The sequence below is a fragment of the Archocentrus centrarchus genome, chromosome 16, assembly GCF_007364275.1.
Source record: "Archocentrus centrarchus isolate MPI-CPG fArcCen1 chromosome 16, fArcCen1, whole genome shotgun sequence".
Taxonomy (NCBI): domain Eukaryota; kingdom Metazoa; phylum Chordata; class Actinopteri; order Cichliformes; family Cichlidae; genus Archocentrus; species Archocentrus centrarchus.
The window spans coordinates 847822-865247 of NC_044361.1; the positions used below are offsets into that span (position 1 = coordinate 847822).

General features: G+C 46.2%; 2 protein-coding genes across 3 annotated transcripts in view; one reads left to right on the forward strand and one right to left on the reverse strand.

Moving 5' to 3' along the window:
* Window positions 1–5767, reverse strand: part of LOC115793843 (lamin-A) — a 31852-nt gene extending 26085 nt beyond the window's left edge. The window contains exons 1-3 of one of the 2 annotated variants that reach the window (XM_030748987.1): window positions 5453–5767; window positions 3926–4083; window positions 3704–3874 (exon numbers count right to left, since the gene is read on the reverse strand). In XM_030748987.1, the coding sequence (XP_030604847.1) occupies window positions 3704–3874; window positions 3926–4038 (284 nt within the window). In that variant the 5' untranslated portion in view covers window positions 4039–4083; window positions 5453–5767. Of the gene's footprint in view, window positions 1–3703; window positions 4084–5452 lie in introns of both variants that reach the window. The other variant, XM_030748986.1, reaches the window with a different exon arrangement.
* The window catches only part of LOC115793883 (platelet endothelial aggregation receptor 1-like), a 151321-nt gene that overhangs the window by 79671 nt on the left and 54224 nt on the right, over window positions 1–17426 (forward strand). The window lies entirely within an intron of this gene.

The window sequence follows — 17426 nt, forward strand, 5'->3', positions numbered from 1 at the left end:
GAGATATCAGCGTCACCTGAAGCCTCGCATTGTTCAGCATTAAGATCAAATTGAAATGTTTGTCCTCAGCTTCCTCTGGGACAGCACGCTGAGGGCGTCTGAATAAGGAGAAGCATCTGTGGAAAACTGTGGACGTTTAACCTTTTTGGTTTTATGGTTTGTTCTTGTGAAGGACTTTGAAACACAGCCTATTAATAAAGAGTTTATTGTGTAAACCCTTAGATCAGTGACGTTTGCTTAGCAGCACATAAACTGTAATAGACCTTTCAATTATCAGCCTGGTTAAGGATTAAAAATGAGCCCGGCCGCTCACACCCTCACCTCACCTGGACTTCAGACTCAGGATAGCACAGCAGCACCAGCTCGATCGTCCTCTCTGGCGCTGCTTTAAGTAAAACCTGCGAATTACAGGATTGAGTTTCTTACAGTTTTAAATGATTTTTGGAGAGGTCGGCGATCCTGCGCCGGCAGCTTGGCGCGTCGCCTCAGGGAACACATGCGGGGACGAGAGCACGTGTTCCCTGCAGTGGCTCTGCACACAAAGACGTGTGTGTGTGCGCCTCTGGGCTGAACAGGTGTGTCCCGTCAGCCGACCCGCACTGGAGGCTCCACCTGTTGCTGTGTCACATTTGGGAGCAACACGCAAGGACGACGACAAAAAGTCAACATATTGTGAGACGAGGGGCCGCGTGTTTGTCGCACCGCCCCCACCCGGTGCTCGGCGCAGCGGCACGTCGGTGTGTGTTAATAAAGATGACTTCCCGTCACACAGAGGCCACTCGGCCCGTCCCAGAGGCCGTGAAAAAAAAAGGTCTGAGTCACCCACCCACTCCCGTCACATGGCCGAGCCGAGGCTCCCACAGCACCATGGAAACCAAACACCAAACACGCCACTTGACGTGGAGCAGATAAAGCAGCTCAGGCCGGACTGAGTGACTCCGGCAGCAAAAGGAGCCGCTGCCTTTGGAAAATAACGCTGCTGCGGGAGAAGCACAGAGCTATGGCTGCTCAACACAAACTGTACTAATGAGCCACAATAAAGGTGCATTCCCACAGTTATGGAGCTAATGTCACCTCTGACACGGAGGTTACAGGTCGGTCCGAGTGAGTGAAAACTGACGAACGGATTAGCATGAAACTGTTGAACAGGTGGACTGAGCTCACAGATCTGCATTCAGGAACATCTGGAGGTTTTTTAATCATGGATTTTGTGTTATTTCTACAAATACATAAACTGAAGTAACAAAAATGTGTAGATACAAAGCTGCAGGAAATTTTCCGCCAGCTCGGAGCCACACCCACAGAGATTCATATATGTTTCACAGCTCAGATGCAATAAAGTGTCTTTGAAAAGAAAACAATCAGTGACTGATGAGATGAGGACTCATTAAGTCTGAATCAACAGGAAGGAAGTGCACGCAGGCCAGATTCAAACACGCAGCGTCGGAGGACCGCACACAGTCCAGACTCTCTCTTTCTTGGACTCCTCGGACCCGGCGTGAACTTGACTACAACACAGTCCCGGGAATCACTGCTGGCTGAGTCTCATCTGCAGAACCAACAAACCTGTGACACACAGATATTCAGGAAGTCTGGAACGTTTTGGGGCCAGGGGTGACTTATAGGGGAAAAAATCTCTGGAAGAACTGCTCAGAGTCCAAATACCTCTTTAGCTGCTTGGAGTGGCTCCATAATGTGGCACAGGCTGCAATAACAGCAGCCAGTATGCCGACTACACACAGGGTTTCCTCCAAATGTTGTTGGAAGCAGCAGATGGAAAATTGGGAGTGTTTTTTTTTCCCAAAAAAATTAATGTAGCAACCACCACCTACTGTGAGGGAACGGTTTCCACTCCACTTCCAGACATCAATAACATGCAGTGATGAATGCTGCAGTCTACCTTGATAAGTAGATGTAAGTGGAAAACATTAGAAACCCAAACACTGCTTCAGGAACCACCCGAGCAGAAAGGATCAGGTCTGGATCCTGTTTTTCACGAAGTCCTCCTCAGTGCGTTGTTGTGAATATGATAATGAAATGTTTAATAATAAGAAGCACCAAAAGCTCTTTTCTAATGACAGAGTAAGTTTTGGGACTCCCCCCCATGTGCCTCACAGTGGTTTGGTCCTAACTCCACTTCCTCCCTGTTCAGCACAGCCACAGCTCCTAATGCATGTTTATGGATGACGGTGGTCTGCTAAAGCTTCCTGATATTATCATTTTTTGTTTGATGATTATTTCTGATCAAATTTTGTGGCCTACATTTAAACGAAGTCCTCTGAATCAGCCCCTCCCAACCACAACACGAGTCCCAGGAGTGCTTAAAGATTTAGATCTTTAAGCAACTGTGCAGTCCTGTCATGCATAACGCTGTGATTGCGCCACACTCTGTCCCCGGGACAGCGATTCCACCTCAGCGGAGCGCGCTGTGTGTCCAGGGTGCAGCCTGTTTGCCTGAAGGCGTGTCCTCTCCTTCGCGGGCACCGAAGTGACATGACTGAACTTGAAAACTGACAAGTAATACAAAAATCAACCGGCAGGAACGATGTTTGCAGGTCTAATGTTAGTCTGGCTGCACATTTCACACCACATTCCAGAGAGGAGACGGTGTTGCACCACCTCAGCTGCTCGCACAACACTGGGCGTGAATCGGAGGTAAAATCCCAGCAGTTACATGTTCGCACCGTAGTTTGACTCTAAGGCAGTTTGGAAAAGAAAGGCTCGAAGCTGACTACTTTGGGAGAGAAAATTTAAACAAAGACAAATCTGAGAGCAAACCTGTGCTGGCTGATCAGCAGCAGCAACAGCAACAATATATCCAGTACACCAGGTGACACTTACTGACCTATAAAAGCATCATTCTTATGGACCTGGAGGAATACAGGAACATCTCCCAGTTACTCTGGGATCACTTGGCAAAAGTCCGGGAATTCCCCCAACAAAGATCCCAGACAATACCAGATCAATGTTACATCATCAACGTGCAGCATGCCGGAAAGATTTATGGATCATTCCCGGTGGTTCCCGTGACTCAGAGGCACACGCTGCAGTGTTTGCTTTTCTCGGCCCTCTGCAGACACGAGGCTGAGATGTGTGTGTAGAATTATAACTGGATGATCAATGTGTGCTTCTGATGTGTTATCTTATTTAAACACAGGACGACAATCCATGTACGTCCTCACAGGTGAAAAAATATAAAACCATAGACAAGAATCAATGGAAACAACATCAAGGCAGCGTGTGTGTGATTTGTGCTTTGTCTGTCCGCTGTTTGTATGAGATGTGGTTCTGATTGGATGTTGTTGCCATCAGTTATGGTCATGTGACCTATGACAGGCAGTGTTTCATTGGCTGATGAAGCTCGAAGCTTCACTATTAGAATAAATGAGAATACTGGAGCTGTGCAGTGTGAGCTCATGTGCACAGCAGGAGGTCACCACAACAGACTGTATGAAAGATGGACGTAGCTGCTGTGACAGCACCAACTGATTTTTCAACTTTTAGTTTGAAGCCTCCATTTTATTATTTTTGCTGCAGTCATCTTTGTTTCTTCTTCTATACAACAGGACAAACTGTTGAAACCAGAGCAGTCTCCCCCTACTGGCCATAAGAAAGAATGCAGCTTTAAAGCACTTGAACTTCACCTTTCAGCTACATCCATCTTTATAAAGTCTCTCTGTCCCCTCCCATTGGCTCTTCCTACCTGGCTTTGAGCTCCTTGTGCTCCTCCTTGATCTTGCTGAGCTCCAGCTGCAGGCGTGCTCGCTCCTTGGCCACCTGGTCCAGGGTCTTGCGGGCGTCTGCCAGCTCCGTCTCATAGGCTGTCTTGATGCCCGACAGATCGCGGCTGACCGAGGACTCGGACTCGTTGATGCGCAGCCGCAGCCCGGTGTTCTCCACCTCCAAGGAGCGCACCTTCTCGATGTACACGGCCAGCCGGTCGTTGAGGTTGCACAGTTCCTCCTTCTCCTGCAGCCTGGTGATGCGGGCCGGGGAGACGGCGCTGCGGCTCGTGCGTTTTTGGCTCGGGGTTTCCATGGTAATAATGGCTCAGCGAGAGGTGCAGATGGGGTGAGTCACCGGCTGTGGGAGAGGAGGAAGAGTTCATGAAGAACAGTATCGAGGTCGTCTTCCTCAGAAACACACTGCACTGCTTCGGTGGCTGAGTCACAGGTTAAACTTTAACAAAGGTCACACTGAAGGAACGCTGCAGTCCTGCAGCACACAGACTTTTATCAGAGCGAGCGCTCTTTTTAAATCGGGTCTGATGTTCTTGGAAGCAAAATCCCTGTTAGGCTATAAAAGAAGTCATCAGAGCTTCCTTTCTGCCGCCTCCTGCTCCTGATATCATTCCTGATTCACACCAATGTTTTCAAAACAAACAAGCTCTCCGTCCTCTCCTTCAGCACATTACCCTCCTGCAGGCGTCCTTCAACGGCTTTACTCTGCATCGCTCCCACAGACACCCACCCACCTTTCACAAGCCTATAAACACTCTGATAATTACTGTGAAATATGCAACTGTAGCCAGGACACCAAAACAAGTCACAGCATTTCCATCTCTGCCACTCAGACACACTGGTCACGTTTAGGCTAGCCTCAAGAAAAGCTCCTCAGCGTTCACCGCTGATCATTTCAGTCACAGCCACGAGCAGCAGCAGTAATACCAAAGTGTTGACTCATAACACAAACCAATGCTGCGGGATGCCCCGATAAGGACATGCATCCATGTTGGTATGAGGAGCACCAAAGGCTTCAGAGTTTGGTGTTCATTACAAAAGGATATGAAATTCATTTAAAAATAAAAGTATATAACTGAATAAAAGAAAAGGGACAAACTCCACACTCCAGTTCTGAGGCTTCAACGAGCCTTATCAGCCCTGTTATCAGCCCTGTTATCAGCCCTGTTATCAGCCCTGTTATCAGCCCTGTTATCTGTAACTGCAGCCAAACAGGTGAGGCTGAAAAACTCCACTAACAACCTCACAGGCCGTTCCCACCAAATGGCGGGAAAGAGCTCTCCAGATTGTAGTGGGTGGGCGCACCAAACTCTGCCATCCAACCTCTCTACGCCCATTCCCAAAAGTGCACACAAGAACATGCACGCCCATGTGGGTGGGATGCGTGCACACGCCCACAGGAGCACACACTTACGAGTACTCTGTGGACCGACTTTGAATAAATGAAGCATCCATTTGAGCTCCCAGAAGCGGCTCCTGAGCACGAACAGGTGCTGTCTGATGTTCAGCTCTTCAGGCATTAAAATGAGCTACAACTTTTACAAAGTTATGCCACACAAAGAGGAAAATGAGAACAGCTTTCAGCTGACTGAATGAGTTTAACAAGCTCTGGATTACAAGCATGCCAGATGCAGCAACAGCAGTTAAAGACCCCCCCACCACCACCACCCCCACCACAGGAGTCGAGCGTATGAAGAAACTCTGAGCCGTACCTTAGCTGTGAGAGCCTGCTGACTGCAGCCTGCTGAGGGATCTAACAGTGAGAGCGCAGGACCTTTCTGCAAGTTGATCTGCTGGTTTCAGTGCCTCCGAGGATCGCAGAGACCAGGATCTGTTGAATAATGCAGCCTTGCTCTCTCTGCTGGTGGGTGTGTGCTCCTTGGCTCGTGCCCTGGACTGCTTTCGTAGCAGACTCACACCGCACCTATCGTGAAGAGGGAGACGGGGGCGGGAGCACGAGAGAGAAGAGGGTGGGGTAGCAAGGAGGAGTCAGGCTAGACAGACTCTCTGTGTGTGTCTGTGTGTGTGTGTGTGTGTGTGTGTGTGTGTGTGTGTGTGTGTGTGTGTGTGTGTTGCTGAGCGCTCTCTTTCCCTTCTCTCAGACTGAGCCCTCGCGCACACATTGACCTCAGCAGTTGGTGCAAATAAAACGCTGCGACACCGATGATACCGAGCGGCTCCCGTGTGACTGCACCCGCTCTTCCCCGCTGATCTGAAGATCACATCCTCAGCCCAGTTTTCCAGCTGAAAAGGCAAAGGCAGGAATGAATGAAGAATTTCAGTTCCATAAAGAAACCCTGTTTGAGAGGTGACCCAGAAACACGAGGCAATAACAGGTCTAAAGTCCACACACATCATTCATCACCTGTGTGCACAATTATCCATGGCAGAAAAATGACCTTTCAGTGAGGTTATCCAATGAATTCAAGGAGGATAAAGTCTCATATTATGATCCCAGAGGATGGCAGAATAATTCCTGTGAGGCATCCTGAAAGCCTAAAAATCTGACACTCCAAACGGAGCCGATTCGGGTCTTATATTTATTTCTGTGGGGTGGAGTTAATGACACCACAGGTCCAATCAAGTTCTGATGCTTTCTGTGTGTCTCTGTGCGTGTGAGCATCACCATGGAAAGAAAAGTTTGTCCATTCATGTGTGTGTCTGTGTATGCGCATGTGGTTAAACATGGGGTAGGAGAGCACCTCTGTTTTTGGGCATGGGGCAGGTCCGGCAGCTGAGGGAGTATCCTGGCTGCAGCGCGGCCTTCCAGTGGAAACTCAGTGTCTGAGTCACACATCACATCTCACATGTTTAGGCCTCTTTCCCTTTAACTCTTCTTCTTTCTCTTTCTCTCCACGGTTTAAGTTTTTCAGCCCTCGTGTTTCCATGAAAGTCGCACAAAGACAGCAATGCATGGGCGGCAGCACAAACAGCTTTTTCAGGCTTTCCTTTTCCTGACGGGCACAAACAACAACGACATTTCTCATTTAAAATGCAATTACATGGTCATAAGATGATGAAAGTCGAAGTCCCTGAAGCAGAGAAGGAACTGGCGTTTTGCCACCAAACAGAACGAATGTGAAGACGGTAAGCGATAAGGGTCTTACAGCGAACAACAACCGACCTCACTGACAGTTCACTTACAGCAAGTTCATCAGCTTCCTCTGTGGGCACGTCAAAAATGAGCGCACACACGCAGGTACCAGCGTTTACATACAGCTCCGAATCATTTAGCCTGCCTCAGCTAGCCAACATAAGTGCGCAGATACCAGCAGAGGCCTCAATATTAAGTCCCATAATTAGCATTTATTAACTTTAAAGTTCTTTATAGTTTTTAAGCATTTTTAATGTGTGAAAACAAATGGGAACACACACACCTGGTAAAGGGTCAGCTGTCAATGGACCACCAACACCAGCAACCTCAGGTGCACAAACTGCAGTTCTTCCAGTGGCCACTAGAGGCTGGCTCCAAAAGCCTCAATCCCAGCTCAAATAAATAAATGTGCAGGTACAAAAACACCTGTGGTGATTTTAGCATTTATTAGCATGACCGTTTTAGCCATGACACGTGCCTTAACTGCCTCCATGTGTCTGTGCCACATCGCAGGTGTGACAGCGCAGTGTCGTCTGTTTTTATTACAAAGAAAAAAGCAAAAAAAGCCTAGTAAACTGCAGCCAGCACATTCAAGCCTTCAGCCACTGACTGCTGCACATTTGAATCTGATTCCCAGATGCACTCATCAAGTCCAAAGACAGGAGCAGGCACGACAGCCCGGTTTGCAACTGCAGCCAAAACAAGTACACAACAATGTGTTATCACTTGCTCTCTGATTTTCTACCCTGACAGCATTCCAGACGGGCACCAAAAAAGAAAACCACAAGGCGTGCCCATTGTGCAATCTAGACATTATATTTCCCCATCCTGAGCTGCTGACTTACTGCTCTGCTGGGAGGACAGAGCAACAACAGTGAGGAAGAATCTCAGCCTGAGAAAATCTGGGAAGGAATTTTTTTCTGAGCCACGGGAACAAACACTGCTTTCATTCCTGTTTCTGAACACACACACACACACACACACACACACACACACACACACACACACACACAGTAGCACACAAAAATGCTTCCAGTTGTTTTCCTCACTACCTGCACAGCACATCTCTCAGTTTGTGCACGTTTAAGATAATGAAAAATAACAACACACTTTTGTATCATCTGATCCTCCAGCTGACAAACTACCACAGTCCCTCAGCAGAAACACACTGTTGACTGTAGGCTCTCTATGTGGTGATTTTTTGTTTTTCTTCTGTAACCTGCCCAGACACAGCTTACCGAGACTGAAAGTTTGTGTTAATAGGGGTGCGGCAGGTTCGTTACCTTCTGCAGCATTTTTTATTGAATCCTCTAAAAGAAACTGCAGAAGAGGCCTGCTCTCCATTTATGGCATTTTATTAGCATGTGAGGATTAATGAGCAGCTCTCTGCACCCATACAGTCTGTGGATGCACCTCAGTAACCACGCTCACGAGCATTAGCTGAGGACTCGACGTCCTCTTCTAAATGTGGTAACGTCTGACTCTCAAACACCAAGATAGCATCGGCCATAAAGGACCTCACAAACCGCTGGGTGACATCATCGCGGCTACGTCCATCTTTTACATACAGTCTGAGATTACGGCTGCTGCCTCGGAGATCATCGCTCACCTTCCCACAGAAGTGTCTAACATTTGTTTCCAGCGTGCACACGTCTGGAAACATAATCTGAATCAGTCTGATATTTCCTCTACGCCAAACTGTAGCATCAGTGTGATGTCAAACAGTTTGTGCTTTATGAGCCTCTGTTTTGCTTAGCATGCAAATTATTCAAAAGCCTTCAGTCTTATGTAAATTCCCCTCATGATTTTTCACAATGCGCTGTAGATGTGAAATAAATATTGTTGAGACAGGAAACATGATGCGCCACCTCTGATGGGGGAGACAGAAAGCAGAGGAAGATCAGAGGCTCGTCTCATTATTTCAGTGAGGATGTAAAGCTCCCACAGGGACACGCGGAAAACGGTACATGGCACAGAAATCGCTGAATAATCCTCAGCTGCTGCAGATCGAACAGCCTGAAGTCTGAACTGGACGTTTCTGCCACAGTGGGAACAAAGAAGTCCTGATTATGTGTGTCCACAGCACCTTCATACCATCACCTCATCTCCTGCTGAGTACTTCAGTACTTCATTGTACTATCATTTCATTTGATTTGATATTTTCAAGAGTTTTTTTAATACTATAATAATAAAACTTTTAGCTGATGTTGGCTCATTCAGACACGCTGCCTGGATATCCAGTAAACTACAAGGCCCACAATCCCCTCCGTCCTGCCGTCACAGAGCCCTTTGTATCAGTAAGTGCAGCTGAAAACACAACTGGGCTTCTCCAAATTCAGTTACACAAATGAAAGAGCTGTTTTCAAATGACACTGCCTCCTTAGTTCAACACCCCCCACCCTCTATTAATACACCAGCCAACGCTCGTGACCGAGCAGAGCCGTGACAATAACCGGCAGCTGCAGCTTATGATTACTGTTTCTACAGCAGCATGTTGTCCACATGCTAAAGGAAAGCTCTGCTAGAAGTTCTCCGTGACCAGCGGTTCTCCTACCGTGAGTCCAGCCTGCTCCACTGCGTGTGCAGAGGAAGGCGCTCCCACAAAAACACGGCTCTGTCTGTCTGACTGCCTCTCAACACAGTTTAACCAGCCTGAAAAACTGTGAACCCTCAGACTGGCAGCAAAATGGTTTTAAAATACGAGAGCGGGACAAAAAGGTCTGTTGTGCAAACATATAATCGCACAACCTGACTCACTAAGATGACAGGACAAGTTTTTATTTAATTTCATAGAGTCTCACACACACAGACACACACACAGACACACAGTAAGTGTATCTTTTTAGCTCTGGTCTCTTTGTGCCGCCTGTTTGTGAGTCATTGAGGATAAATCAGGAAATTATAGCAGTAACTAAATAACCAGTTCCATTCTCTGTGAGCTGCCTCTGAAATAAAGCTGATATCGGTCTCTGTGACAGTCTCGCTTTCTCCTCTTCAACACCATCTTCTGCTGAGTGATAAACGGGTGATAATACGAGTGGCTGCCTCCTTAGAGAGGGTGATGAGTGCAGGCCTGTGGTGGGCAGCTTTGTTACGTGGAGCGAGCAGAACCAGCTCCAGCTTAACGCGGCAAAGACGAATGAGCTGGACGTGGACACGAGGAGGATTAGAGCTCAGGTGACCCCCGTGGGGTCACGTGGAGTCAGTGGAGGATTATAAATATGTCTGGACTTCACCACAAACAGACGCTCTCTGCACGAAGGGCCGGACTGCTCTGAGTTTGCTGAGACGACCGATGCTCAGGATGTTTCAGTCTGTGGGGGCCTGTGAGATCCTCTGTGCTGATCTCTGATCAGGACCCGCAAACTTCACAGCTACTCACCATAACATCTCAACTATTTCATCTGCCATATCTGGTTTATATACTACATAGTACTGTTTAACTATTTATTTTAACATACTGCACCGTCAATGTAGCACCTTATTTTTACTTTTTATATATATATATAAGATTTACATTTTATATCTCCATATCTCCTTTCATATTTATATTTATATTTTGAGCATCCATAACAAATTTCCTCCTGTAATGAATAAAATATTCTGACTGATCTGGGATCCAGCTGCATACATGTAAGTGAATATACGAAATATTTTATAATGAGGATTTCTTTGTTTCAGGTATGAACTAAATCAACGCTGTCTTCACTTCCTGTTTTGTTGTGTTCTCTTTAACATCAGTGAGAGTCCAGATTAACACAACCTGTGAAAGTGAACGTGCGCAGGTTCAGTGACACAAACACCACATCTGTTCCTTTTTCCTGGTGTTTGATGCAAACCGCAGCTGGAGCTCCTGCTGGGTTTCATGCGCTGCGCTGCTGCCACGTGATTGGCCCATTCTAATAAGGCGCGCTCTCGGTGTTTATGCACGCATGCATGCGTCACGAATTACGGGAATGCAGCCACTCCGTGCCTCTCTGGCGCCCCCTGTCTTCACTCGTTGCACATGACATAAACATAGCCCCTCACTGCACAGCCCCACATTGAAGTCATTCACAAGTGCAGCGCAGAGAGCAGGCGCCACCCACTGGCAGACACGCTGAATGAAAGCTCTGACGGGTGACAGAGTTCATGGACTGATTCAACTCCCCGCCTGCGTCCCTGCGTCCTCTAAGCAGCTACACGGAGCCGGTGAAACCCATCTTAAAGCTGCAGCAGCTCCCGCTCCCTCTCCGTCCTACCTTCGTCTTCTTCTGCCTTTTCTCTGCAGCCCCGTCTCTGCGGTCACTGGTGACCTTTCCAAATGTCGTCAGTCCGAGTTAATCACGGTATTATCCGCCGGGACGCGTTTCCTTTGAACAAACCTGAGAGCCACGGAGCTCCGAGTCGAGCCGACTCGAGCCAGCAGCCACCTGCAGATCCACGGGCTTGATTAGACTGCCAATCTCCGATAATTACAATGCAGCCTGCAGGCGCCACCTGGCGACCATAATTAACGCACGAGTATTTTTAGCTGGTGAAGGTGAGATTTGGAGAGAATTAACCCAAATATGTGTACAGCATGATTAATGTTAGGGGTACGGAGCAGGGGTGCATCCAGAGGGCTGCATCGGGGTGGCACCGGCCGCTCTTGGTGGGGGTCACCAAGGCCACTGGACTAGAGCATGGGTGGATCTACTGCTGTGGTGTAACTTAGTACAGTTACTCAAGTACTTTCGTGAAGTACAGCTTTGCTGCACTCTCACTCTGTTTCTGTGTATCATCTTTATTATTGCACTTTGTGCTCCATGACACTTATTTTAATTATTTTACTTATTTTCAGGTGTTAAAATATGAACCTGCTAATGTACGGTGCTGTATTATTACAGACAAACCAAGTATTATATAAGTAATTAAAATAATCAAGCTGCAAATTAAAGTTAACTGCAAATTAAAGTGATGTTCACATTAATGCATTAATAATTATGCTCCAATAATAACATAAGATTCTAATTAGTTTTACTTTAGGCACTTTAAGTTGTTAAATGTTTGTTCACTAAAGTAATGCCGGTGTGAAAGCTCTCGGAGCACGGCCGGGTTTTTGTGCCACTGAGCTCAAGCTGGACGGGACGGTGTGAGTCTGCAGGATGCTGCGCTTCGTGTTTGTGTTTAAATGCTGCCTTAATTTCTGAATTAGTCTCCAACAGTGACACGAGCCGAACAGGAAGTACTGAAGCTGTGTGGTGATAGACGCATGTACGTGTACTGTGAGGACAAAACTCTAATACTCACTTTAAAACGAGCTCAGATGGTTGGAAGTACCAGTAACAAGTTACCCCACCGGTTCTCAAATCAAAGTACACTTTAAGGTAATCACATTACTGCTGTGTATCTATGAACTTTTTGTGGGGGTCACAGCTTTGATGTCAGGCTGGTTTCATAATTTAATCATTAAGATGAAGTTATTGTAAGTTTAAAGTTGCAGAAATCCAAACATTAGATGGCAGAAGAAATCTGATGTATCCATGTTATTTTACATCACAAGTCACACACCTGTTACTACGACAGGTATCGGTACACTTCTCAGTCGGTGGCTTTTAATGAATGAAATAACTCTGGCTTTCATTTCACTCGGGACCCCCCCGAGAGCCCCGGGGACGCCCCCCCCCGACTCCATGGACCCTACTTTGCCGGTGACTGATGCGCTGACCCGAGCCGGGCTTTCTGTGAATTGATAATTTAATTAAAGTGGCATCCAGGGAGCATCATACAACCCTTCCTCAAGGCAACTGCAGCAGCACGACTGCCATCATCAAGCTGTACAGATGGCCCAGCTGATCGGCGCAGTCGGTTTAATTCCCCGCGATCCCAAACTCATTCCAAATACAAACAAAAACACAAATTAAAAACAACTCATGTGCTGCCCAAAGATATTCTACACAGCTCTGGGTGGATGTGTTTATCATTATGTAACAGCTGAGCATGAATTTTGCATGACCTATGTTACTGAGCTGTAAATGGTTTGTTTACATCCGTAACGTTCTTAAGTGATGGAACAGGACTCCGGGTCACTCGGAGCAAACGAGGCCCGAGAACGAACCCACGCACGCTGTGGCATCAGCGCTGCACCTATGGGCAGCATTAGTTTATCATCTCTAACTCACAAAACATGATTACATAAGTCAGACGGCTGCATAAGGTGATGATAACAGCCGTTACCTTCATTACAATATAAAATATTTGAATACAAATAAACATATTTATATATATAAGATTGTTTAAATCAGGAATCACTGCAAACCTTTTTTACAAGTTAACAAAACATGCAGCAAATTCAACCTCTCAGTGGCATGGGTGGGGGTGGTGCTGGGTGGGTGGGGCAGGACCAATGGGGGGGTGCGTCCTGGACAGGTCAGCAGTCTGCGGCAGACAGACACACTCACACACGCTTTAGAGTCATCAGCAAACCTGAAAGTGTGCGTTTGGACTGTGGAAGGAAAGTCAGGCAGCCACATGCAGACCCCACCCAGAGAGGCCCCACCCGAGCCGGAGGTTCACCCTCCTCCATCATTAAATACGTCCAATTGAAAACATCCAAAATAAGATCATCACAGTGAAACGTTGTCACATATCAAACATCCATAAATGTATCCTGATATAAGAAGTTCGTGGAGTCGTGGACGACTCTGTGAACTATCAAAGACCTGCAGGAATAACCAGCATTTACAGATCCAAGATCTAATGCACATTTTCAGCTCTGCGTTTTTATTCTCAGACCACCACCTTTGTATGATTCAAAGTTCAACACGACCCTTTTTCTTTCTCTTTGTGCTTCACTTCATCCTGTGACTGAAACAAGCTGGTTTAGCTTCTTTCCTGCTGCCTTTCAGCTCGTTTTCTTCTGATTGGCTGCCCCTTTAAAAAGGATTTAAACAGCAGATGGTCTGGGGGCTTCTACCTGAGATATCCATATTACGGAGATCCTCATCATGCAAAGGACAGAAAAAATGTCTGACACAGAGTGTTTAGAGCAGTCTGAGATTTTGACTCACAGGAATTATTCATCCATACATCGAGCATCTTCCATTATATCAGCATATATATATGACAGAAAATAACCCCTTTAAAGCTCACACGCTTCACTTTAACCTTAAGATGATAGTGCATCAGAGCTTCAGTTTGAGAGCCATCCGGTGTGACATATTTTATCTATATCAGGCCTTTTTTTTCATGAAATTTGACCCAGTTTGTGACTTTATCCTTCTGCAGATTAAAAAGTACAATCTTTCATTGTGAACAATATAAAAGCAATATCCAAATCAGCCAACTGTCTGCAGTATATTCAATAAAATGAGCCCTGAATGCTGAGAATGACTAAAAGGCTGAGCAGGACTCCTGAGTTCAAAGCTCTCTGTGAGATCACCGCCATACGGGAAGCAGGCAGTGAGGTGAGCCTTGCTCATCACTAGGCGTGTCACTATCTGTACAGCATCAATATGATTAGACACACAGACGGGGGGAGGGGAGGGGCGGGGAGGGGTGGGTGGGTGGAAGTAGGGAAAGTGAGGCAGAGAGATGACCTAATACCCGTAAAAAGCAATGAAGTCATACTAACCTGACTCATATTCCCAGCTGACACCAGCTCCCCCAATCACAACATCCCCAGTGTGTTTGTTGTCAGAGGTGTGCATGTGTGTGTCGGTCAACAGCTTCATTATGCATGTAAGTGTTTCACAGCAGGTGAGGTGATGCTACTATACTGAGCACTTTTGTGTTTGCAGATAGAAATAATACTCACTGTGTGCACAGTGAGTATTATTCAGGAAACCATTTTTAGAATTGATTATTTTAAATACAAAACGTGTCAGATATTTTCTGGCTCCAGGTCCTCGAAAGTGATGATGCTACGTTCTTTATTGATTATAAATCATAATGATCACTGGGGGTTTGGACAATTTCAGTGAAGCTGTGGAGAGCTTTTCTTTTTTTTTTTTTTTTAGAGGAGGGTCACCTTATTTTACATGATGTTCAAACATGCAGCTAAAACTAGACTAGAAAAGTAAATAATCTAATAATTATGATAATAATTAAAGCTACTTTTTGTAGTAACACTCTGCAGAACATTCTGACCACCAGAGGGCAGCATTTCAGTAGTAGGTGTGTGGAGAGGTTTTAGGACGTGTGCAGCTATTTAATTCTTGATATTTCTTTTCAGCTCCGTTTCTTCATGATGCTTTTTTCCCAGGCGGCCACCGTAAAGAAGAGCGTGGTCTTTATGACTGGCCTGGTTAAATAAAGGTCACAATGACAATGCGCCATCTTTTGGTACAAAGCGGTGTTGCAGCAGTAGCGCCATCAGTTCCTCAGACGTTTCTGACATTAGGTCACGGCTCCTGTTCGCAGGTTTAGTTCATTTCATTTAAACTATTTTTCTATACACAAATTTATAATAATTACCTTCAAAGACAAAGTCCAGCCTCTCCAGAGTCACTTCACTCTTTTTACTTACATTTGTTTGTTTGTATTTACATGTATGGCACTGAAAAAAGAAACAACAAACAAACAGAAAGGTGAAAACAAGTAAACCAAAGTTAAACAAAAGGAACAAAGGAGGGAAAGTAGCCTCTGCATCCAGCGTCTTATTTATTCAGCTGATCGTCTTCAGGGCTCCTGCTGGCTTGTGAGCATAAGATGTGGTATCATTTGCATGAGGTCTTACATCATCCGCGAGAGCCCGTTCACTGTGGCATCAGCACGTGGTGCTTAGCCAACATGTCCCTTTGTGCTTGCAGAAGCCTCATTCAAGTGACAGCGGGGCACCAGAAAAGTCTTGAAAAGGACATCTGGCCATGGAAGTCAAAGGGATGTCCTTCAGGGATTCTCGGACATGTCTGTACAGCCTTTTAAGCTTGTCCTCCGAGAGCGACAGATACTGTCCATAGGTGAAAGCAATATTTGCATGAGCTCTTGGACAAAGAGATGGGTGTGCAGCACACAAAACCACAGCATCTCCCCAAAGATGCCAGTCAGCCTTTCATTAGGCAGGGGTGGGGGGGCAGCACTACTGTGACGAGCAGATGGTCAAGATCACAGAGTTTTTTTATGTGCGAGTAACATGACCTCAGCACTCTGGGTTTCACAAGTATCCCGTGGCAAACGCACACACGCAAGCACAAAAGAACAAATGATGATTTTAGGCCACAGCTGAAAGATGTGAATGAAATCTGGACCTGCTGCGGTCCATTCAGAGCCAGACAGGACTTTGTTTAGGGTCATAAAGATTATGTGATACAACAGCATCACCAGAGGGCCACAGCCAGACTCACACATCCAGGCAGAGAGGAGGGGGTGTGTGTGGAGGTCGGGGGAAACACTATCCCAGATCCATGCTTTTTATTGATTGGGGCTCTGGACTCCCAGCAGACCCCTTTTAATGGAGCCAGACGACCTCCTGGACACGCACTGAAAGGCCGGTCCTCGTGCGGGTGCTTTCCCCCGTCCCAGCCCCGCTCTCAGCCAATCATCGGCATTCTCCAAAGGGTGGGGATTGGGAGCAGACCCCCTGGGCCTACACTCTGGTCCTTCATGCATCACGCCATCATGCTCTCCTCCTCCTGCTGGTGCTGTTTTGGTTTTTTTCCCCTAACCATGTTGTTAGGTGGAGTGGGGGATGTTTTAATCCTGGCCTCATACCAGGAGTTATCCTGTGAGTTCTCATCTGCAACACGCCCTTAGGGAACAAACCCCTTCGTGATTGGCACCCAGAGAGCTCGTCTAGACTATGATTACACATGTAAATACACCTGCTGTATCAGTGTGACAGCGTCTTATCACGCCATTGATATTGTTTCTATTCTCAGACCTGTTGTTTGGATATTTGTGATTATGTTAGTGCTCTGTTCTACATGTTATTAAAAGGCAGAAGACATTCTCACTAGAAATGCAAAAATGTTCATGCTGAAGAGTCACATGCCACACTCAGGCTGTCGTTTAGGACTGCGTTTCTTTCATTACAGCTGCAACCCAGTTGCAGTCTGGGAAAACACCACAAACGATGCAGAGTAATAAAGAATAAATTCATGGTTGGGGTTAAATGCAGAATAATATTCAGAGTGAATCCAATGCTTCCTGTGGGAACAATTTTATACACAGCAATAGATTTCACTGAAATTTGACTCACTGGCTTTTTCCTGTATTTCCAGGTGCTGAACCTGAACTCATAACGAGCCCACAGGTCAACGACCAGGACGAAAAAATCTTTATTTTCTGGAGTGGAAATAAAGCAGTGGAGCAGTTTGCTTTATCATTCGGGTCTCCTCATGCAATCCATACTCACTGTACATCCATATAAGCACAGATGGAGAGGACAGGCTGAGTTAGGCTGACACTCTGAGGAGGCTGAAAACATGGACCAGAGGCTCCAAGATTTCCATGAAGCTTTATTGACCCAAGTTGATTACGATGTAATAAACTTTGTAATAAATTAATTAGAGCTCACAATAAATGTCACCTTATTTTTTTCTCATGGATTTATTCATTAGAAATAAATGTAAAAATCAGGTTTCAGTATCATTTAATTGAATTAAGTGAAGTTGCAGGTACTTTGCTGAACC